Raw genomic sequence first — 24,913 nt, 5'->3', positions numbered from 1 at the left:
CATTGGCTGAAGTGAGGAGGAGGAGGGGGTGTGGAGGGGGGGGGGGTCAGTAATTACAAGCAGATGTGAACCTTCAAGGAGGTTCCAGGTCGGGGGAAAGCAATCTATTACACGCATGCATGAAGCCAACCTGTAAAAAGATAATAAAAGAAAGAAAATACGCGTTAAAAAAACACTTGTGCATTCCTCTGGACCAGCGTTGTGGCACAGGATCTGCTCAAGGGTTCGTTTCTAAGGCCCTCTGCAACACAAAACCCAGAAAAAAACAAACCCAATGTACAATATAATATTATATAAAGAATTATCTGTATGTACCATAAGTGATCTCTTCCTGGGCCTCTCTTCTATTCATGTCATTCTTGATTGTAGTTGATACAAAGCCAGCCATGATTATGTCATTACATGTGTGTGTGTGTATAAGCATGTACTTTATGTCAGAAATAATAGTAGTTGCAATGCCTTAAGTGGCTATACTTGTTTCCTCCACCTACTCAGCCCACTCATTGCAATTGTGTCACTTGTTGTCAATGTATAGTGTCACTTGTTGTCAATGTACAGTTCTACAGGACACAATCAATTAAAAGCAAAATACATGCCAATGTTAGCAGAGGAAAAGCCAAGTAGATCACCATTCAAGTCATTAGAAATCACTCTCTCATTGGAATGCACACACATTGGAACGGCAATCCATCCATTATATTTTGAAATATTTCCCTTAATAGGTGAAATCTTAATAACAAGGCATTTTGAAACAACAAAAGTGAATCAACAACGCTCATTTTGTCCAAAACTGAATTCACTGCCTTCAGCTTCAGCATTAGTTATACAAGATTTTCCTTTAGTTCAAAACTCATCGGATCATCTAGCAGGATTTTCCCTCTTTGCATTGCTCAAGCCAGTGGATTACAGACTTTACAGCTGATATACTTCATTGTCCCTATGTACTGCTGCACAAGGCTGTTATGAGGATATCTCCAATAGCCACTTGAAGGCAGCGTGTGTATGAATATATGAATACATATGGGTATATAGATTGTTTTCTCTTGCTCTCTCTCCCATATCACACACACACATTACGCACACATAAAACCATGCAGTTGAATGCATACAGTTTGACCAGGCGGGGACCAGATAACAGTTTTGCAAATGCAATGTGGTCTAGGCCAATAATGGTCACACTGATGTTTCCCTAGCGTATTGCATATTGAACGGGAATGGAGTTGCTGTGTTGTTTATTAATGGCTACATATTGAATGGTGCCTTCAAATGTCGGCAAGGATAATAGTGATCGACAGGGGACAACTGTAATTGCAAACGTGTGTTGGTGTTTGAACTGATCCCAAATCAGTTGAATGCGGATTTAAGCAGTGCATCACAGCAACAAGTGTCTCACTGCCTGTGTGTGTGTGTGTGTGTGTGTGTGTGTGTGTGTGTGTGTGTGTGTGTGTGTGTGTGTGTGTGTGTGTGTGTGTGTGTGTGTGTGTGTGTGTGTGTGTGTGTGTGTGTGTGTGTTTCAGGTGCGTTGCCATAGCAATATTTCTCTGACTTCCTGGCCCGTTTGATACATATATTTTTCTTCTGTGTGTATGCGTTGCCATTAGAAACTGACATATTATTCTGCTTTCTCTTTGGGCCATTTATCCCTTGAAATAGAGCAGAAATCACATGCTGTGTGTGTCAGAATGGCATTAGTCATCTCACTGCAGTGCTGCCAGTAACACCAGCAAAGGCATTACTCATCTCCAGTGTGACATCTGACAGGTGACACAATAGAGACGGCAACAATGCTCAATGCCATTCTCCATAGATTTGCACTAAAGGCTTTACCCATTGTATAGGCCTACTAATTACAGTATAATTGAATAAACATGACAAACAATGGTGGCACTTTCCTTTAAGTCACCCTATTTAGACTGAATAAGCAAGATACGAACATTCAATACACTGTTTTCTAATTCTATAAGGTAGTTGTGTTGTGATAGCTCGGGGATTGGACCCACAAGCAGAACAGAAACCCAGGTTGTCAGTTTAGAACAATGTTTGTTTCGCGCAGGGATCCGCAACAGACTGGCATGACCCAGGACGGCGGAATGGCGTAGCGAGCATAGGCAGGTGGACATACGGAAACCAGCAGGCAGGCGAGCAGGAAAAAGGTGAACAGCGGAGGCAACCGGCACGGAAGAAAAAGAGGAGCAGAGTTACGACTAACTCCAACTGAGACTTGAAAGAAAACAACAAACATAGATAATCCTGATCTCGGGTAATTTACCGCTCTGGTGCGTATATACTCTGGCGCCGAATGACTGGAGTCCACAGGCTTAAGTAGAGAGGGTCTGATTAGCCAACGATCCACACCTGGAGCAGTATGCCCAGGAGTGCCGCCACGCCCACATGCCAACAAGGACACAGACAACTAGGAGAACAAGAAGGAGAGACAGACAAGGGAAAACATACAACACATACAGAGGAGAAGGAGAGGCTGCCGTGTTGTATTTAATTCATGTTTATTTACCAACTATTATAACTCCTCCTGTGGGCACCCATAGGTGGATGTATAAAAAGATTAGGAATACTAAATGGTGCTGTTGTAGAAATATAAGATATGTCTACATAGCATAGGCAATAACTGCTTACAACTCCATTATAGTGCATTATAAACCCCTTGCTGGAACATTCATATGGTGCTTATGGATGCTAAATAATGAGACTGTCAGCCATGCACTTCTCAACAAGCTCTTGTTTGGATCCCTGCACCCATTGCATTCTTTGACCCTGTGTGTCTAATCCTTTCCGTTCCTTCGCTCATGCAAAGCCTATGCATGTGTTATACTGATTTATTTCGGTTCCACAAAATTGGATTAAGTGTGGCGAACCGGCAGAAAATGCCATTTGTTAAACTTGGCTTTATCTGATTAGACCCGCGCGGCCATTCCAACAGACATCAAATCATCTGTAGGGGGCACAATGGTTCTTCTAAATACTGGGGGAAAAACAGATGATGGCGGTCGCGTAGACGCTTAGCAACCGGCTATATTTTGGAGAAAAAACACTAGCAGTTAGAGGATTGTGAAGGCGACTGCGTGGCACATTTGTCTCTATTCAGGCTGTGCAAACAGTGTTACATCTTACTGAGTGAGCAAGTCATACTGAGATCCATGAAAACAAATGCTTCGGTTGGAGAGGCCTTCAGTGTTGCCGTGCACTGGTGAGGCCTTGTCAGATGAGCGGTCTTAATGAGCAGTGAACCAACTGATTTGTGGACCGTTAAAATGTGCTCCTGTCATTGGGTTTGAATATGACATTTAGGAGATTAGCTATGGTAATATCATCAATATGTGCTTTGTAGCGCATTCACTCCTGCTTACTGCTCCGCCAAAGACATTAGCAAAGACTGACAAACGAGCATTTGATGAATAAGGGAGGATGAAAAGATAAATGGAAGCATGAACTCAGAAGGACTTTTTCACTATAGCAATTGCCTTCCGCGTTTGTGTCTGCTGCTGTTAAGTCCAAGGCTTGGATGCCTGACTAGGTAAACTTGGCCGTTGACTATAAATTGTTGGAGGGCGAAATGGATCCCTAAGCGCTGTTTTTCCACACACTCTGCATCACGTTGCGAATCTCCCCTTTCTTGAGTTATTCCATCCACGCAAAAGGACTGATAGAACAATATTCCTCCTCCTCTTTCAGCTGTTTCTGTTGCTTCTGACGTAGGCATTCTGTTGGATGTAGATAGTGTTGTGGACACTGGAGTCATGTCCTGTGTCTTGTCTCTGGGTTTTGATGTTTTAGAAAAATGTTGGAAAGTTCTACTCATTCTAGAACTTAAAAGGAAAATAACATGCAGGTTTATTTTTACACTGATGGTCCTTACATTGGGCAGTCTGAATCTACCTTTTAGAGTGCTATTCTGTGCAGTGTGGAGAAGGCTTCAAAACAGACATATGCATAAAAATATGCAACAAAAATTATGATTTTATTTTGAAATTAAAGTAGGATGAGATGACAACTGAGCACCAACTTAATCTACACTGTTCGACAGAGTGATGCTTTTTGAATTGTGTTGCATCTAGACAGGAAGTCCAACCACAATACATGTACAATCTTAAAATCTCACTGCATCTGACCACAAAAAAACATTACAGGTCAAGAGCTTCTTTTAACATGAACGCACCGGGGAGGGATAACACACTGGTTGCACACGCGGCTCGTCTTTTTGACCTCGTAGACAACGTATCATTCAACAAGAACTTTGTCAAAAGTTAAAGCGGGCAGGTTGACTTTGGAATGCCTCGGTTGGTAAATTTGAATGGGCATTCAGCTCATTGTTGCCAAAGTCCCGCAGCGGTGCCAGGATTTAGTCTGTCCCCTTAATGCTCCCTCTGGCAGCATTCCACAGGTTTCATAGGTTTGACACTTAAGAATTGAAGCCCATCCATCCCCTTCAGAAACCCTGCTGGGCAGAACCAGCTCGACCGAAGAGAGGCCTCTTATTTAACTTTTCCAACTGTTTGTCTTTGCTTTTGCAGTGTGTGTGTGTGTGTGTGTGTGTGTGTGTGTGTGTGTGTTTGTGTGTGTGAGTGAGTACCTCACCGAGCGATAAGGAATGGCACGCACACACACACACACACACACACACACACACACACACACACACACACACACACACACACACACACACGCACACACACACGCACACACACTCAGGTGGCTCTCCAGGTTGCTTGTGTCCACATCTTGTTTTCCTCCCATGACTGAATGATGGTGTGCGTTTTTGCTTCAGTGCACCCAGAAGGGTCAAATAACAAGAGAGAGTTGACAGCAGGAGCTATAAGAGAATATTGTTGATAGAGGCCTAATCATTGAAAAGCGAAGTTCTTGACACAAAGTCTTCAGTGTGTGTCCCATTTATTTCCACATCATTCGAAAGGGGGCAACGTGGGGTGGAATTTCAAGCTATAAACCGTGGCGTAAAAATGGTTTCTCTGTGCATGCAAGCGGAACCAATTGAAGAGCATAACGCAGACACATTAGAGTACACTTGTAAGCCCCTTCTGTCTGGATAAGGCATTAGATAAATTGCCGCAATGTCTCCTCTCTTACAACCCCCCCCCGCCTTCCAATTTCTTAACCTCTCCCTCTTCCTGACCTCTCCCCTCAGTAGACACAGAGGAATGCATCCCCTTCAATTTTTGATTCCACCCCCCCCCACGCGGCTGAAAAATGAGTGCGCTGACGGCATTCTGTACGCTAAAGTCACCACCAGGTCTCCTCCTCCACGTAGGCTATGTGAGTGTTCTTAAAGGCCTACTTCACCGGTTTGAATATGAAGGTGTATTGAATTCTGAGATCCTATGTAGTATAAATGTGCAAAAAAAATTAAAATCGGACTTGGTAATTATTACTGTGATGTCACAGTAAAAGACATCACAGTAATATTTACAAAGTAAGTTTTTTTTAACCCTATATTTCTCTTTCTGTGATGTCACGAGAAAGAGAAATATAGGGTTAAAAAAAACACTCTTTCTGCCTTTTCTCAGGCTATGATGAACCGATTTCATTTTTTTTCGCACATTTATACTACATAGGATCTCAGAATTCAATACACCTTCATATTCAAACCGGTGAAGTAGGCCTTTAATGCCAATCCATGTGTGTGTGTGTGTGTGCAGTGCATATTGCAAATCCATCAGTGCAAGGCCACTTCACGTCCTCACTTGCTCCGTAGAGAAATACTTATTTTTCCCTCCAAAGTACATGCTGTCTCTCTGTTTATCTGCCAGTGTAAGATGTATTTTATACATTTAAATGGGCTCCAGCACTGTTTTAAAAGTAAAATCCTGAACACTTTGTAATTTTCAGCCTTTTCGGCAGAGGCCTTTCTCCTTACTCTGCAAGTGTTTTCCTTTCCTAACAGAAACGTAAATTGTATAGAACGAATAACTCACTCACTGTGAATTATCTCCCAAAACTGCAGTTCCTATTAGTTCTTCATAACTCATTGCTTTGGTTCTCCAGCCCTTTCTATTTTGGAGTTTTTTCTGTATGTTTTTTTTTATATTCAGGCAGCAGTTTTCTGTGAAAATGCTACAAAAACATAGCACCCCAGCACCAAACGCAGTAAGCCACTGGCTGGTGAACATAGTGGAGCATTTAGCGGCTAATTAGCCACATATTTCCTTTCAGACGTTGGTGCCAAAACAGGTCTAAAAAAAAAGAGGGATATTCATATTGGAGTCACACTCGAGAGGTTGCCAGACACACAACTCCAAATGAGGGCTAGTGTTGTTTTGCACGGTTAACTAACAACTGTTCACTCAAATCAACTGCAAATGAGATGTTTTTTCAGCTTATTTCTAATGCTCTGTAGTGGCCTATACATTTGTTTATGCAAAATGAATAGAATTTGAAACACCAATTTCTTTTCTACGTATAAAGAAAACGGAAAGTAAGGTAGATATGTCGCTCTATGTATTCCACTGTTGCTGCACTGCCTTAGTCCCTTGCATCCGTTTACTGGCTCTGATCATTTCCATGGATTATTTTCGTTAATGGTTTTGCAAGATGAGCAACAGCAGTGAAGGGCTCATTACATGGCCTAACTCTTCTGTGTTCCCTTGTCCCACCCCAGGGTGACTTCACCTGGAGCAGCCTGTCGGGGCGGAGTGTGCGCCTGATGCCAGTTGATATCCAGAGCCTGTCGGAGCTGGAGAGGACCAGGTTGCAGGAAGTAGCCTACACCCGTTTACACCAGGACTACGACCTGGGATGTCAGATAACAATGCCAAAAGGTGGGAGACAAGTGGTGGTGTTTCTCACGCATTCTGCCGTTAAAAACAGTGTTACGCAATGAATGTACTATGTTTGTTAGTTCCAGATAGGGATTTACTGCTTCGGCGTGCTTACGGATAGCGTCAGGATTTCGAGACCCTGACATGTATGTGACTGTTAACTGACGAAACACATCTGGGGCACCGACATCCGGAACTGTTCTTCTGTGTTGCAACTCAAGCGCGCTAACTCATTTGATATTCCCTATAACCCAGGTTTGGCTGTGGAAGCTTGTGCAGCTCCCCTTTCAAGTGCCCTCCTGACCACATCCCTCTTGACATCCCTCAAGTGTATCTAAGGGAAGTCGTGGATGGACTTATGTTTGGGGAAGTTGTGACAACACATGAATTTAGATGTAAACCACACTTCACATCCAGGATCGGGTGCTTCCTGCCTGATGTTGAATTTGTTGACGCCCGTCCTCACAAGAAGACACGCGACTCCCTTCCCCCTGCAGCTTGAGTTGGAGTGCAGTCACCCTATTAGTCACTGTGTACACGCTATTAAAAAGTCCTAAATATTGCGAAAGCAGGCTTTATTTTGTCCTTGTGGGCCCATCCTTAAAAGCTAAACAACAGTATTTTGGTCCTGTAAACCAAACCATTTAATGAATAAGGGGTTTTGGAAAAGGACAACATCGGACTAATTAATCCAGATGTAGCATAAATAGGCAGAGCACTGCACTGAAACTGGTGCAGAGGCCTTGGTGGTTTGTCTCCCATTGGGCCCGCCCATGCTATAAATGTCCACACGCATCACAGTTTATAGATAGAAAAGAAAAAACAGACATGATCCCACTTAATGTAAAGCAAACAAGTGGGCAATATAGAAGTTAATATCCTTAACAAATCAGATGTCAGAGTGAAGTCTAATACTGGATGGCCAAAATTTAGGAAAATTGGATTTATATAAAGGGAATTTATGGTTTCATACAACTCAGGTCGTATTTCTCCCGTCATGTGAAGCATGACACAAGCACTAGGGCGATCAGACTTTTAAACAAGGTTTTATATGAGTACTCCAGTGATTTAGTGTCCGACTAGTAGGACTGGAAACAGCAGGGCTGAATAATTCAAATTTTTACTCCCTAGTAAAATAAGCTCAAAAAAAAAAAGGTTGGGTCCTACATTTCCAAAAAAACGCAATATCATATTTCCTTTAGTTTCTCTTTCCTGGTAAAGGGTCACATGTTATACACATGTTTATTGATGCTCTCAGTTTGTCAAGCACTCTTTTTATTTAAAAAATAAATAAATTATTTTGGACGTCTTGAGAACTGCTGGTTTAGATAATCTGGCTAAACGGTTGTCTTGTTTACAACCTGTCTCATTGTCTGGACACTAGAGTTTTGCACTACCAAGACATTTTTAAAGTTATGTTGCTATGTGTCCACACTTGAGAATGTATTTAGTCCAATACGATATTACAACACAATCCATAAAAGTGATGGCTAAAACTGCAAAAACAGACCCAAGTTGTAGTAAACTAGTATTTTACTTGTTTCTATAATGGTCAGTCAGTCTGTGTTCACTCAGATGCACATCAGGCAAAGTGCGCTGCATTCTACCCTCCTGTATGGCTGCTGTAGCGCAGTATAGTGCAGCCAGTGGATTATGCAGGGCCTTGCATTCCAGCTGAAGGTTAAACCTCTCCCCACCATGATTTAAAGCGGACTTGTCTGTGTTGCTTATGAATTCCAGAGCCCCTAACGGACGCCATGTGCTTGCTAGGGAAATATTTCAACTTGTGTGTAAGAGTTTGTGTGTGTGTGGGTGTGTGTATGTGTGTGTGAGTGTGTGTATGTGTGAGAGTGACTGCTATTTCAGCACGGCTAATGTAGGGGCTTTAAGCCACTGCTGTTTCTCATATTGCCCAAAGTGCCGCGGGTCATGTTTCTAGCGTTTTCTTCAACGAACGAAAAACAGATTAAGAAGAGGGAGATTGAGACAAACAGACCTGGGGATGAGGGTGTGATTAGGAGAAGAAGCGAAAGGTTCATCAGACGGCTTGGCCACTGGGTCGGGAGATGGAATGGGGAGGGGTTTCGGAGGTTTGGGGGATTTCCGTAAAGCTTTGGGAGCCATCTGTACAAAAATCTCAACCATTTCCTATTTCTCCCTTCTTCTCTCTCTCTCTCCCTTCTTCTCTCTCTCTCTTTCCCTTCTTCTCTCTCTCTCTTTCCCTCTCTCTCTCTCTGCCCCTCTTTCTCCATCACAACATCTGCTTTATTTCTCCTATGTCACACCCCCACCTCACCGTTTCCCCACATATTTTTTTCTCTCACGCTACCCCTAAGATTTCACTTGTCAGCAGCAGATGTCTTTACTACTTGGAGTCTTAAAAGGACATTCGGGTATCTCATGTATCACACACAATAACCAATCGATGATCAGAAGAGCATCAGCAATGTTGAACTTGTTGAGAGGGGGGGGGAGGGGGGGGTAACTGAACCTGCTCCACAACGTTTACAAGCTAAATCTACCATCGAGTGTGTGTGTTTTTTTAAGGGAAGTGGATTAAATATCCTGAGTGACTCATAAAGGGGGAGGGTGGGGGGGGGGGGGACTTAGGGTAACATCTGGGGGTTCAAACTGGGGCTGCCAGAGGACCCAGTGTAAAGACTCTCTGAACGGGTCCAAAATGAAGCCATGTGTGAAAAGAGTTGGTCTTGGAGTGACCAAATCTAAGCCTTTAAAAAAAAAAAAAAAAAAAAAAAGTTGCTGACGTTTTCAAGAGCTGACATCCTGGCGTCTGGGACTTTCAAAGCTGAAGCACGCAACACCATTTCCTGATTTTTGTTCCCTGATCGTTAATCAACAAAGCTATAAGGCCTCGTTCATCATGTTGACGGCTGACACAGTGGCTTCCCTCCTTTCAGACAACCTCCTCAGCACCAAACCCTGATGTGTCTGTCTTAAAAAAACTGTGAAAGTGCTGTTTCTTTATGCATTTTTTCGTTGTTGTTGCAATTGTAGTCCATCTGACATGTCTCTTTGTAGCATGCCAAGTACACAAGCACCCTTCAAATAAAGAGCACACAGACAGTGGAGGGTATAGTATGCATTTCCAAAGACAATTGCTCAATAAGGCTTTGTATATTCACATTTGTTTTGGTCATCTTTCCATCAATGTTCATCCACAAATCCAGGCAATATTAAAACCAAATAATAGGATCCAAATTATACTTTTTTTTAAGGGAGGGGGAGTGGGGGGGGATGGGGGGGGGGGGGGGGGGGGGGGGCTGGTCAACAAAGCCCCTGCATGGCTGCCCGTGTATGGCATTGCAAGTATAATATTTCCCAGTATATCCAGACTACAAAAACTCTTAACTCATTTCACATGTGTAGATACACATTACAAGCAATGTATAAATGATCAAACTACAGCTGGCCCTGTTTTGGGTTTATAGACAGAATATACAGTATGTCTGCGTTCCAGACATAAGCTTATGAGATACAATAAGCCAGATCATATGCAGCAGATATGGAAACAATTGGTTTCACATAATTTATGTTCGTGTTTTTATAATTTTTTTTCCCCGGCACAGATGGACAGAAGAGGAAAAAGTCACTAAGGAGGAAGTTGGACTCTCTCGCAAAGGAGAAGAGTAAAGACAAAGGTACGCCAAGTTTCTACTCACTCACTCGCACTACACGACATTTTCTTCCCAGTTCAGAGGGTTTGCCCCTTCTCTCTACTGTATATCCACCAGGCTGTGGTCTACACCCCTAAGGCAGGTGAACAGCGAGGTTATAAAAACACTGTCCCTGTTTACTGGGCTTTGACAGTTTATATTTGGCTTACGTGAAGGGACTCCTTGTAAGGGGGACTGGCGCTGAGAAAGCAGCCACTCTGCTGCACTAAGCAAAGCATATTTGGCAGAAAGAGAGAAAGTATCTCTGGGCGAAAGGAGTCCAGCTGCTGAGGGGAGCAGGAGATAAAATAGGCCCCGGGCTTTTCTTGTCAAATTTGCGAGATTTCGAAATGCTGATCCTAGGTCTCTTTTACATCATGGAAACATCAAGAAGTATACAGATTTTTTTTGCTTAGCCTGCAGTGATCTTCAATAAACTGACTTATAGGGTACAAATGTAAATAAGCATGGTCAAAGTAAACCCAAAAACAGAGTAACTTGGTACATTTAGCATGATCCGACATATTTACTCAATACAAGTGTCAGTATTGGTTATTCATACGTTGGAAGCATATGGTTTTGAAACTGGGATTTCTGTCTGTGCCATCTTTGTAAGCCTTGGAATTAACATGATGACTCCAATACGCACAAGAAACAGCTGTCAAGCACTGAGTGTTATATTGGAATGCTGAAGAGTCTTCTACAGTATGTTGCAGCTGTGTTTTCTGGAAAAATAAAAAAATAAAAAAATACACATGCCTTGGCACATAAGAATGGGATTTTGTCAAAAGCAACTGGGGCATTTGTGACCTCCAGTTGATGGTCATCATGAGGCAACTGAACCACTCTTATTCCCAAAACAACCTACATTTACGGGCAAATACTTTAAGCTCTATATTTAATGGGCTTTTCCCTCCACTACAAGCCTAGCTCCACCCGGCTCAGAGGTAGCTGTGGTCCAACAAATAGACTCTAAGTTAAATATCCAACCGGGGTCCCCTGAATACCGGGCCTGGGTTTCACTTTGAAGCAGGTTCAGTTCTCTTCTCTGCAAGCGAGAAAAGGGGAAGTCTTTCACACACTCTGAGCTGTAATGACCGGACCTCAGTCAAACTGTATTTGCAAATAAGTCCTAATAGCTGGCATAATCTACTTTGAGTACCTCAAGGGCCAAGTTTTTATCTTCAGATTGTATCAAGCTAATTGGCGGTCAAAGCAACCATTTAGTAATCGCTCGTTTAAATACTTGTTGACACTTTTAACTGTAAAAACGTCCCCCCCCCTTTAGCCACTTCATGCACACTAAAGTTTCATGTTTATTCGTAACTTTTCTGAGGCTGTGAGAGACTTTCTGTGTGGACTTAGAACATCTAGCTATAACGCCAGTATTCAGAAAAAACCCAATGCGGAAATCTGACATGGCTTGATGAATGTGGTCTGGCTGCGGACGCGATTGTGAAGTGCCATGCGTTACGTTGTCAGAGCGCTGTACATCATGCGATCCAGATTTTGTATCTGTGTGTGTGTGCGTGTGTGTGTGTGTGTGCGTGTGTGTGTGTGCGTGTGTGTGTGTGTGTGTGTGTGTGTGCGGGTTCCATAAGCCCCTAAGTCAATGCTGTGTGAGGCTGAAGAGCAAAATTTGTTGTGTCACAGTGTTAGCGGTCATGTTGTTCACCAACCACAGCCCTCCACTTGTGGTTGGAGGATGCATTTTGCTTTCTCTCCCTCTATTTTCCCACCGCCTCCTCTCCACACATCCACTCACACACACTTGTCCATTGAGCAGCTGGACTGTTATTTCTCAGCTGTTGACTCAAGGACTCAAGCTTGGTATTCTGTACAATGGAATATACAGCCTGCGATAGCCCACGTCATGACATCATAACTCTATCTTTAACAGGCTAATTGCTAGCTATAGGTTTTGCTTTGCCAGATTGCTGTATAAACCTTTGCTGAAGGTTCAATACGTCTTCTTGCCAAGGCACAAAGGACAAAGGACTAAGAGCTAGATGTCATGTACATATGTGTCAGTGCTGAGCAGCTTCTAAAAATGGCCTGCATGGAGAACAAAGAATGTAGCGATTTTGGTCAAAAGGCACTAGAATTAGTGGTATATGTCATAGCCGGATCCTTCTCCCTGTAATGTCTTATATCACAAGACAGATGGAGTGCTTTAGTAGAGTCGTAACTGTTTTCATTGACATAGTAAACGTGTTGTGAGGCTTTTCTCTCATGTAAAAATAAAAAGTCAAGCTCCAACCAGAGTTCTAAAGAGTTTAATTGGTGTGATGCTCTTGTTGAGAGTTCCCAGAGTCTCAGAGCTATTTTTGGAATTTGCTAATAAGCTAACCTTGGGCTTTATCCAGACTAAAGTTTTATTCTACTTCTTTTTTTATCCCCCAGAATGCATTCCCCAGGCCTTCAGTATCCCGCTCTCCCAAGTCATCGGCAACGACCGAACGCACAGGCAGCGTCAAGACGGCTATCGCCAGGACCCTCCACAGCGCGAGGAGCACAAAGACTCCTCTGACCTGGTTTCATCCATATTACAGGTCAATAACTCTATCCCTCAATTAAGGCCAGACAGCACTGGTCAATTCGGAGATGTAGCTTCCATATCATGCCTTCTTTAATACTAAATTAAAAAGCACCAAAATGTACATTAAGGTGTTTATTTGACTAAACCTAGTCTGTTTGCCTCTGTATGTTTCTCATATACAACCATCTTTGACAGCCATTATCTCAACATAAGTTAAACATTGTACCCTATTCACCTGTATTGTCTCGCCTTAATGCCTCTCACTGGGTTGTGACAACTATAGAATAACATGTTTCAAGCTTTATTTATGACAAATAGGAACTTAATATAATGAGACAAACTGCCCCATGTGTACTGTATGATGGAGAAGCGCATTCTAACTCTTCTAGTCGATCTGTCCTGCAGTTTGCCACCAAGCGGCCGTCCACTAAGGAGTTATCCAGCAGCAACTCCTCCTTGAGTTCCACATCGGAGACAGCCAACGAGTCCACGTCGCCCAACACGCCGGAAGCTGCACCGCGGGCACGCAGGAGGGTGAGACAGACAGACAGACAGACAGACAGACAGACAGACAACATATACTGTAGTCATCTCATTCATTAGGTTTTTGTGTGCGGTGGATTTGAGATGCCCTGTGTACCCCTATAGGGAGCCATGTCTGTGGACTCCATTACGGACCTGGATGACAACCAGTCGCGCCTGCTGGAGGCTCTGCAGCTGTCTCTGCCGGCCGAGACGCCCAGCAAGAAGGAGAAACACCGGGACAAGAGACTGAGCCTCAACCCCATCTACCGTCAGGTGCCCCGTGTCGTCGACAGCTGCTGCCAGCACATGGAGAAATACGGTCAGCAAACATACTGTCCATACGTTCATCAAGTCTTAGATTTGAATACTGACCCAATAGTGACATGTGCTAGAGGCAGCTATTGCTCTTGTCATTGAGGTTTTGTTGTTTATCCCTTCTCCACTCAGGTTTGCAGACAGTGGGGATCTTTAGAGTGGGAAGCTCCAAGAAGAGAGTCCGACAGGTTAGTTTAACATATATGGTGTTTTTTTGATGATGGCGGTGTTGGCAGTGCTGGGAAAGTTCTTTTTCTACGTGAACTAGTTCAAAGTTCAGTGTTCATAATTCTGAACTAAGTTCACAGTTCAAAAATGAACTAGTTCATAGTTTTTTTTTTCAATAATGTTGCTGCGACTATTATTTTCTAAATAATTGCCACATACCATATAGAACCAACGACAGAAATTATTTCAATAACATTCAGTCCACACTAGAAGCCAGCTGCAGCTTTTTCCCCTACAGTATATTCTCAAAAACATGAGGAAAAAGTTGCTGTTTTAATGAGGAATTATTCAAACAAAAACGGTTAAGGTGCAAATGTTTTTCCATTTTTATAATTTTCCAAACCTGGAAACAATTCACATGAAATTTCATTCAAAGAAAGCAATACTGGAAAAATATACCAGGCAGGTTCTACAAAGAAATTAGCCTACAACCTAAAATAGTAAAACCCTCAAGGAGACCATTCTAAACTGCAGTATAGGACCTAATGTTAACAACAAAGTCAAGACGATGCGTTGACATAATTATTAACACAAACACAATCTTAGGTAGGTAACAATCATTACGAAGAAGAGGTAGAGCCTGAGGCTAGGTCCATGGTCTGAATAAGGGCTGCCTGCCGCATTCATTTGTTTTTGTTTTTTGCCGCGGTGTTTCGCATTTTGATGATGCAGCGGTGGTGCAACACTGTGGTGGCAGGTGTTGCCAGATTGGGTGTTTTTCCGCTACATATTTAAGGCCTTTTTACGCTGTCTTTTAGCGAGGTTTTCTATGGAAATCTGGCACTCGGTGAACGATTGAACAACGCCAGAATGAACGCGTTCGTAATAACGTTCATCAGGCAGAAATACTAGGGATGGGGCCGATCCGATCCAATATCAGTATCGGGTCCGATATGGCCGAAATCTGCGTATCGGATATCGGACTGTCAGCTCCGATATATATATATTTTTTTACTATGAAAGAGCGAACGAGCCTGTGCAGCATGCGCCGACGTTCGGTGGGGGGAGAGAGGACACCACTTTCTAGTTAGACATACAGTGCATATCAGTTTGTTAGCCAGTGAGCTAACCAAAGCTAATCCAAGTCAAGGAAGTGGAGAGGCTTCTGCACTGTGATAAATTCTACTATGTAAAATACAGCCAGAGAGAGGAAGACTGTGCAGACAAACACACCACCACATATTTTAGTAGGGCAGAAGTGATCATTGAGAAGGATTATTTTTGTGTGACTCTATAATTGATATTTTCATTAAAATATTGCCTAGTCTGCCTTTAAGATAAACCTATATGCATGTGTGTATATATCTTGCTCTTTTAAATTATAATAATTAGGATATCGTATCGGACAGTATCGGTATCGGCCGATATCCAAAACCCAGATATCGGAATCGGATCGGAACTACTAAAAATAGTGGATCGGTGCATCCCTAAGAAACATGCCTTTAGCTCAGTTGGTAAGTTCCCCCCCCCCCCCATGGGCCTCGGCCAGCAGCGGACCCGGGTTCGATTCCAGCCCGTGGTCGTTCTCTGCATGTCACTCCCCTCTCTGCCCCATTTCAACTCTGTCTCTTCACTATCAATAAAGCATAAAAATGCCAAAAAAATATCTTAAAAAATAAATAAATAAATACATACGTTCAGTTCACGTTCGCCCCAAATATGAACGTGTTCAATGAACGATCGTTCATGAACTCGTTCACATTTGGGGCACAACATTGGGTGTTGGGGATGTGGTTCAATTGGGTTGTGCTTCGGTGATTGTACAGGGTCATCGCACTTGATTCACATTCCTCTTCTGTCCATATGGAAGCATTGTCGATGTGTGTGCCCTACCATACCCAGTTCATTACAACAAACCATTACTTTCCATTGACCAAAGTCAACATCAACAAACAAAACCTTCGCTCCTGGAATAGATTGTGTGAGAACACAGTCCACCATAACACTTTTGTGTTGTCCGTGTTGCCAAAGCACCCCAGATTGCACATGGCACTATATTAACGGACACAGTTTGTTATTCAAGGGCCTAACACACAAGTACCAGGACATATTTTATGCCTAAGAACCACTCACACATTGATACAGCAGAGTTGATTCTAATGCTGTGTGTGTAATGCAGGCAGGTGCATTCTTATCAGTTCAACAAGCTACTTAAACCATTATCTGCTACCTCATCAATTAAAACCTATTGAAAGCAGCCAGTCATGAGGAAAATGTTTACATATTTTGATCTGCTGTGATTGTTTGCAGAATTATAACAGTATTGTTTGAGACTATTCCTGCTGCATACCTGAAAGTGTCACTTTGTAGGAGCTTACACAACAACATTTAATGAACAGGAAAGCTAAGCATTTTTCTTTGATTTACTGTTTTTCTCAATCTGGACTGGCTCCAATACAAATGCTTTTGAGTCGTCAATTGCGGTTAGGTGCCACATTGTTTATAACACCTCGTCTTTATTGTAAACTCACTACATTAAATGGTTTGTACTCATCTGTAGATCATGCGTGACAAGTGTAATACTCCATTTTGCATTCCCCAATGGTCTGTGTTGATACAATCCAAAGTTTATGCATTTGCCATTATGCCATTGTCAGCTTACTCTAATATAAGAATGTATTAGCTGAAAGTAATGCGTGATACTAAGACGTGAAAACTGGTATATCAGTGAATATGGTGTGCAGATGACTCGAGACTATCAATCATCATGACACCACAATGGGCTCTATCTGGAAGCCATGCAGAAGGTCAGATGGTAGCGATTAGGATGCACACTGGTGAAACTAGTTTTTGAAGAGTCCTTGGTGACTTGGAGGGGTCCAAGAAGGAAGTGGGTGTGAGCATTATACCTTAGAATATAATGTCCATTGTTGTGTGTGTGTGTGTGTGCCGAGGATGTTTCTGAATCCCCCCCCTCTTCCTTCTCTTTTCCATTTTCATTCTTCTTGTCAGCTACGCGAGGAGTTTGATCGGGGTGTCGACGTGCAGCTGGATGAAGAGCACAGCATTCACGACGTAGCCGCTCTCTTGAAGGAGTTCCTCAGGGACATGCCAGACCCTCTGCTAACCAAGGAGCTCTACACGCCCTTCATCTGCACCACATGTACGCTAACATTCCTTATCCTCCATTTCTTCTTCTGTCGCTTTCCCATCCTCGCCTATACTGTGAAACTTTGATCTATTTGCAGCGTTGGACTCGGATGAGCAGCAGAACGTCACTCAGCTTCTGGTCTACCTGCTCCCAGCATGCAACAGTGACACCCTCCACCGGCTCCTGGAGTTCCTTTGCACCGTGACCGAGCACGCCCAGGACCGCCACGACAAAGACGGGCAGGAGGTATTCAAATCCGTGATTTTAGAAGTTAAAAAGAAATGAAGTCACAAGGATAGGGATCGTGTTTAAAAACATGTGTGTTAAGGCTTGTGCAAACAGCTTATGGGGCAGCTTTTTATAGCATTTTGTTTGGCCTTGTGTTTCCACCTCATTGGGAGGAAATGGCCAAGGCAGTGATAGGAATCAGTTGCACAGTGTGGTTGCGTATGGACAGTGCAAGCAGTCAGGTTTGCATATGTGTGAAAAAAGAAAAACTTGCATAAAGCGAAGCCTGTGTCTTGTGCTGCGTCTGTTCTACAAAGGAAAGACATCATGGTCTGTGGTCAAGCCTTTGCATAGTTTAAGTGATATTCTACTCTGTTCTTTCCCAGTCCAAAAAACCCACTTCAATTCCAAGACCATGAACTCTTAGCATGAGTGTGTGTCAGGAGAATAAGTTTGTTTTTGAATGGGTTTGTCAAGTGTGTGTGTGTGTGTGTGTGTGTGTGTGTGTGTGTGTGTGTGTGTTGTGCAAGTGCGTTTTGTGTGCGAGAAAAAAGCAGGGGAGTGCGTGTTTCGGCATATTTGTGCACAGATGGAAGTGTTTTTTGTTTGTCCCTGTGTGTGTATATACATGCGAACACACTCAAACTCATTGATGTGTGTGGGTGTGTGACGTGTGTGTGTGTTTTTTCCCCCTTCACGACTCCATGGCACCAGTATCTCTATCTGAGATCGTGACAGGAAGTCGGAGTGTTTTTTCCCCACACATACATCAATACTTTTTGGCGACTTGTGGCTCCCATCCCTCTATTGGGACTGGGAGTGGACAGGGAGGAAAGAAGAAAATGAATGTATCACTAATAAAAAATTAAAATGAAAAGTCGTCCAAGCATCCGCAGGGCTCGTAAATTTAGATTGCTAATTGTGTCGCAGGATTGTCAACCCAAACCCCTTAGTAGGAACAGATTCAGCTGTCAAAGTAGCCCGACGCTTTTCAGTGATAACAAACGCCATGTGACAAAAACACACGAGGGAAGGGGAGGTGACAAGAGAGACAGAACATTGGAGGGAGAGGTGAGAAAATGGTGATTGGATAGGACGGAGGATGGACATGTTACGTGGGAAACTGGATGAGACGGGAGAGAAGAAAATGTCTCAGAAGAAGTGCCTGACCGCTCCTCAACCACAATGTGTGTGCGAAGGTTGAAGAACAAACATACAACAAGTGTTAGTGTTTTGGTACAATATTGCTAGATACTGCAACTTTGCTATTACTTTTACAAGATATTGGAAAAACCCATCACATACATTTAAAACTGATTCAAATTATACTGCAAATTATAAGCATGGAATTACATTTCACACATACACATTCATGACACACTTGCTGCACTCATTCTCCATTACCCACCGTCAGCATGGGGCTAATTAATTATTTTATCATTGCCATTGTCCATCCTTCTTAGCCAAGCTAGCAGCAGTGGGCTCAATGGGTGGCATTATCTCACCATCTACTTGATGGATTGGTACAAAATGGGAGCAGTTCACTGTGCACACACATACACACACACACACACACACACACACACACACACACACACACACACACACACACACACACACACACACACACACACACACACACACACACACACACACACACACACACACACACACACACACACGTCATTCTTTGCACGATTACAATCACCGCTCGGCCCCATTTATTCAGCAGTGTTGCGGTCCAATCAGCTTTGGAATAAGGTCATAAACAGCGTACAAGAGGGTGATGTAATCGCCCCACGTCTTTAGTAATCGTTCCTTCTGGGTATGTTTCATGTAAGAAATGAGTTAAAAGGTGGAGTCTGCGATTCTGTAGGAAGCTTGTTTTGACAAAATCTATTTGTCAAAATCAGTGAATATCTCCCCATGATCTGCTACCTGTCCGTATAAAAGAAGCTGATGTTGACAGTACACAGCCTAGGCTCTGTAAATGTTAACAAATGGGACCCACCGTAGCCAGCAATATGGCCGTTCACAGAGCCTAGGCTGTGTATTTTTCTGCGCACAAACAGTACGGACAGGTAGCGGGGGTCGCAAGGAGCTATTCCCTGATTTTGACGCAAAGGGATTTTGACTCTTGAAAAATGTATCACGGTGGACTTGAAATAACTGAATCAAGTGGATAGGACCTCAGGCCTTCTCTTTGGATTGGGCTACAAACAATGATAAACACCATTATTGACAGGTCTGTGTGCCCTTTTTGTGTGTTTCTTTCTTCTCCGTCCATACAGATCACAGGGAACAAGATGACATCGTTAAACCTGGCCACCATCTTTGGGCCCAACCTGCTCCACAAGCAGAAGAACTCGGACAAGGAGTTCAGCGTTCAGAGCTCGGCGCGGGCCGAAGAAAGCACGACAGTAATCGCTGTGCTGCAGAAGATGATCGCCAGCTACCAAACCCTCTTCATGGTCAGTCTCACGTTCCTTTCTTTTTTGTTCTAACCCCTTCTCCACCTCTAAAAACACACACTGCGTCTCCCATTCACTCATGCACCTCATTCCTCTCGCATTCTTGTGTAGGCTTAAAACGTAAGACAATCCCTCTTGGCTTATACTGTAGCGAGACAATGGTTGAGTCTGTGTTGGTGAAAACAGAGCTCTGAAAAAGGTTACATTTTTCCTTGTGAGTAGGTATTAACAAGACATTACAGTTCAATCTATAGACAGGAACAACAGTAGCTGGTCACTGAGGTTACTTGAACTTATTCTGTACCAAATTAAAAGCCAAACAAATTCAAGCATGAAATCCCTTATGTGGTGTCAGAAGAGGTCGCGATTTTTTTTTGGCGGATTATTGCCTCATTGTCAGTTTGCTTTTGTTCCGTGCGATTGTCAAACACTGCGAAGGGAACAGGCAGTTCAGGTCATTTCAGATCCACAAAAACTTAAACCATAACGTCTTGTAATCTCCCTATGCCGTTCCCCTTAGAGGCCTGAGTACATTCCTGCAGTTAGCCAATGAAGGGGCTATTAATCGCATTGGGACTGATGTGCTCAGTCTCGTTGTTTCGTAACCTGCTTATTTATGGCCGGACACCTTGCATATTTTCCTTTCAAAGCATCCGAACATGAGTATCATGCGTGGGCAGTGTTATAAACCAAATGTTCGATGAGCGTGTAACCTTCGGCTAATTACCCGATGATCAGCTGAAGAGATGCACTGGAATGTCTCGTCTCATTGTCTCAAGTTTTCTTCACGTTGCTCTCACATCGGGCCCCTTCAACAAGCGCAATAAACCGGGAATTGTTTGTTTTCAAGTGATAAAATAGCCATAAAAAAAAGAAAAAAAAATCTGAAATAGATACATTTTTGGATGACTCAAATAGCTGTTTTGTTAATAGTTATTTAACATATTTTTCTAGGTGCCTCCTGATCTGCAGAATGAGGTTCTGATGAGTCTGTTGGAGACCGAGCCAGACGTGGTGGACTACCTTCTGAGAAGAAAAGCATCGCAGTGAGTGAGAACGCTCGTATGTGTATGCCTGTGTTTCAAAACTTCAAACGTTTCTATTTTATATTTCCTATTCCACTGTATAATAGCCTTTATTTATTTTAGTAAATGTTGTCATTTTACTGTATACTTTGTTGTTTGATGTTTAATGTAAAACTTCGAGTTGGCTTTGTGCTAAACAAATAAGGTTAAGTTGCCCTTTCTTAGCCTTGTCTTTGCCTTGTCTAAATGAACCACAGGAGCCCCGACATGTTGCAGACAGAGGAGCCCTTCACCCTGAGCGAGCGCCGTTCCTCCAGTGACTCAAACAAGGCCTCTAGCGGAGAGGTCTCACCGTACGACAACAACTCCCCTGTGCTGAGTGAGCGCAGGGGAGAACCAGGCAGCCCGGGAAGCCAGCAGCTCTATCGTGGCCCAGAACAGTTCCCCTCGGTGGGGCAGGTGGCAGGCTGGAGCAGGGAGCATGGAGCCGACACTTGGGGAACCAAAGGTGGATTTTTACTATTGAATATGACTCTCTCAGACAGTGATAGATTACATGCTGCTATTATAGGTAGGCTTTGATAGGTATTTGACCTCTCTTTCGCCTCTTTCAGACGCTATATTAGAGGAGCATGCTAATATTTGGGGGACATGGCACTCTACTCTAAAACCAGCCCTCAAGGACCAAACATACACAGGTAAACAGATGGCACCTAGTCTTAGCCGCCAGTGATTGTTGTTGCCGGTCATCAGAAACAAATTCTGCAGAAAAAATATTTCATTAGCCAAGTCAGAGGACACTATTGTTAAATTGACCTTGCAGAAAAAAAGGAAAAAAATCGAGGGGTAATGTTTCTATTTGTTGCTTGTTAAAGATGCAATGAGACCTGCTGATTTTTTACTCACTAAAAGATGTGTCGGAGCATTTCTTTGAGTGTTCCTTTGTCATTCACTTAACTATACTTAATTCCACTCATGTTGTTGACGTTTGTGCTTCCAGGGTCCCACGGCAACATGTCGGAGGGAAGTTCTCGCAGCTCACAGGAAGGCCTTGACGGTCTGCACGGCGATGGCGGCGGCAGCAGCAGGCAGCAGGCCACGCTACAACGGACCCTCACTGCGCCCGGCTTAACCCCAGAGCAGTGCAGAGCCCACCCGCCCGTCACCAGAGTGTGCACCAGCCCTCACATGGGGGCGGGACCACCACACCCACACATCAACCAATCGGTGACGTCGCACCTCAACAACAGCACGCATGGCCTCCATCGAGCCAGTGGGCACAGACTAAACCCCACCCACTCCAGACATGTAGGCGCGCCGGACACTGTCGACGGAGGCCACGTCGTGCTTAACAACGCCTGCCCCGGTCCTCCCTCGTACAACACCCACCATCGACTGGCTAATTCACAGAGTTCCCCCGCAATGGAGACAGCTCAGCGGCCCCCCCTGGTGCAGGGGGGTGACTCGGCATCAACGCCAAACGCCCAAATGGTGCCGCACACCCCGGAGTGGCAAGAGTGGCAGAGGGACCGCTGGCAGATCTGGCAACTGCTGTCCTCGGACAATGCAGACGCGCTGCCCGAAACGCTGGTGTGATCAATTCAGACCATGAACTACTGCGGCTTAATCTCAATGGAGATTCTGCTCTGCTATTGCCAAAGCAATGGCACCATCAAAGACAATCACTCCTTATCCCTACATTCATGTCACCTTGTCGTTGTCTCTCTCTCTCTCTGTCTGCCTTTCATCCATCCATCCGTCCATGGATTTCCTCCCTTCCCATAAACCCTTTCTTCTGTGCTTCTCCTGCATTTTTAACGCCATGGGGGTTGATGTTTACGTGCACAGCTGCTGCCTTATACAGACTTTTTACATCCAAGAGCCACTAGTATTTTTTCTTGTTTAGTATGGATGTTGAAAAAGTTGCTTCTGTTCTTAGCCCCGTATGTTTTCGTCCATTCAAAAAAAATAAAAAATAAATAAAAATCCCACCAGAAATACCTCATAAAACTAACCTTTCACAACTATTCAGAACGTTACCATGACCATATGTTGTATTCAGAGTGTGAGTTCAGTCTTCATATCTCAATGGAGAATAATAGGAAAAAAAAACATTAGTTTTTTTTAGTTTGTTATATTTTCATTTGATTATTTCTACATTATTTTTTACTTTTTAAACATTAGGACACTACGATGTACGCATTAGTAATTGCTGCTAAATGTAGAATATTTGTGTGCGTACTGGTATGTGGTTTAACTGTATATATATAGTATATACACAAACATACATAAACAACATATATGTAAATTGACATGTAAAGTATATAATTTGCCAATCTACTAAAAGTTAGTCAGCCCTTTAACTGGCGGTCTAAATGTCGGTGTTAGTCAGACAGACTGCTGTTTCTTTGTCTTTAATATTGAATGTAAAATGTTTTTTTCTTATTGCAAAAATGCTTAGACCTAATTATATAAAGCACTCAGCTGTATGTTTGCTTACAGTATATGTGCTCTTGCCACCTGTTGCACTGCAGGAATAATGTGCCAAAGTTTGTTGTTGTACTTCAGGCTATTTATCGTACAGTTGTGTGCTCATTTCATCCGGTTGTGCATTTCTGAAAATGAAGACTCTTGCCATGTGACGTTGGCACGGGTTTGTCCGCAATTTCAGGACAGAAGCTAAAGTAAAGAGGCTCTTTTTAAAAAAACAAACAGGATGTCAACAATAGGATCATATTTCTGACTACTCATAAAATTACAATTAGAAAGACTTAAGCCATAGTAGCCCATGTAATACGTATGCAAAATGCTTATTAACGGTCATTTCACGTGTACTAATAATGCAATGTGGCAAAAAGTATGTTGAAATAAGTGCCGGGGTAAAGCTCGGATAATCGGAAACTAGCCAAGTACTATTTTGAAATAATTCTTCCCCTTTTGAAATCACGCCCGGAAAGCCAGATGTGAGGAATTTAAGTTAATCTGGAAAACAAGTATCACTTGTCCAACTGTATTACAATTTGATGTAAAAAAAAAATAAAAAATAAACTCACATTCCCTATTTTTATAAAGAACATTCTGCCCACCTGGTCTCCCTACTAGACTTCTCGAACATTGAGCACTATGTTAAGGTATTATTTGACCTGAATCTGGTCACAACAGAACACAGTAACCTGAACAAAAAAACTGCAAAATTGGTCTCAAAAATCTTTCACCACGGTCCGTCCTTACACCACAATACAGTATGATGTCAAATCAGTGATACATTCACATGACTGAACCTTTGTCTTATATCTCTTATGCTAGAATGAATATTATAAAAGACTTATTGCCTATGACTTATTTCCTGTCCATTTTTCAAGGAATCCTTCAAATTCACAAATAGTCTATGATTGCACAGTGGTCCCAACTGAGGTGCTGAATAAGTACAAACTAAATAACTTGCTCCTACTAGTTCAATCATTTTGATTCCAGTGTTATTCCTAATTCAACTGGGTGGGTGGGGGGGGGGGACACCTTTAAATTCACCCACAGTCCACCTATCTCAATGTCTTCTCAAACGCCACGCTCAAGTGGGTATTTGCTGGCAAATATTTCACATTTTCTCAAGAGATGGTGACACACACACACACACACACACACACACACACACGCTCCTACACATCCCATGAGTCCAAGATTTTAGTAAGGGCTATGGCGCCATCTATTGTCAAACCATGTGCACTAGCGTGTTGCTGCTTCCCACACTTCAATGTTTCCCTTGGGATCCGTTCTGTGCCGTTTGGAATGGATTATAGCTTGTGATTTAGAAGCACCTTCTTTTTGTAAACATGTGTTAACTCTGTGTAAGGAAATAAACGTGCCACATGTCTTGCTCTTAAAAGCTGTTTTCCTCATGCATTGCTTTAGGTTCATATTTTGTATATTTTTTTTAATTTGTTTTGTATTATCTTGTTTCCTGTTGGATGTTGTAATATATAAATACAATATAGCAATTTTTATTCAAGGAGATAGAAAAAAAAAGGA

The 24,913-nt window shown here is 43.0% G+C and overlaps 1 protein-coding gene across 3 annotated transcripts in view; it reads left to right on the top strand.

The window, feature by feature from the left end:
- LOC307269755 (rho GTPase-activating protein 6-like) overlaps positions 1-24,415 on the top strand; it is a gene marked incomplete at its 5' end in the record, with an annotated part of 69,052 nt that extends 44,637 nt beyond the window's left edge. For 2 of the 3 annotated variants that reach the window (XM_080052783.1, XM_080052785.1), the window contains 13 exons: positions 6,632-6,791; positions 10,379-10,450; positions 12,869-13,017; positions 13,410-13,538; positions 13,653-13,848; positions 13,977-14,032; positions 17,025-17,175; positions 17,261-17,409; positions 19,683-19,862; positions 20,817-20,908; positions 21,145-21,395; positions 21,502-21,585; positions 21,888-24,415. In XM_080052783.1, the coding sequence (XP_079908909.1) occupies positions 6,632-6,791; positions 10,379-10,450; positions 12,869-13,017; positions 13,410-13,538; positions 13,653-13,848; positions 13,977-14,032; positions 17,025-17,175; positions 17,261-17,409; positions 19,683-19,862; positions 20,817-20,908; positions 21,145-21,395; positions 21,502-21,585; positions 21,888-22,483 (2,265 nt within the window). In that variant the 3' untranslated portion in view covers positions 22,484-24,415. The remainder of the gene's footprint in view (positions 1-6,631; positions 6,792-10,378; positions 10,451-12,868; positions 13,018-13,409; positions 13,539-13,652; positions 13,849-13,976; positions 14,033-17,024; positions 17,176-17,260; positions 17,410-19,682; positions 19,863-20,816; positions 20,909-21,144; positions 21,396-21,501; positions 21,586-21,887) is intronic. The other variant, XM_080052784.1, reaches the window with a different exon arrangement.
- Positions 24,416-24,913: the final 498 nt, after the last annotated feature.

The sequence above is a fragment of the Ammodytes marinus genome (assembly GCF_949987685.1).
Source record: "Ammodytes marinus genome assembly, chromosome: 24".
In the NCBI taxonomy this organism is placed as follows: Eukaryota; Metazoa; Chordata; class Actinopteri; order Uranoscopiformes; family Ammodytidae; genus Ammodytes; species Ammodytes marinus.
Note: the sequence above shows the minus strand (reverse complement) of the source record. Positions and strands in the feature narration are given on the sequence as shown.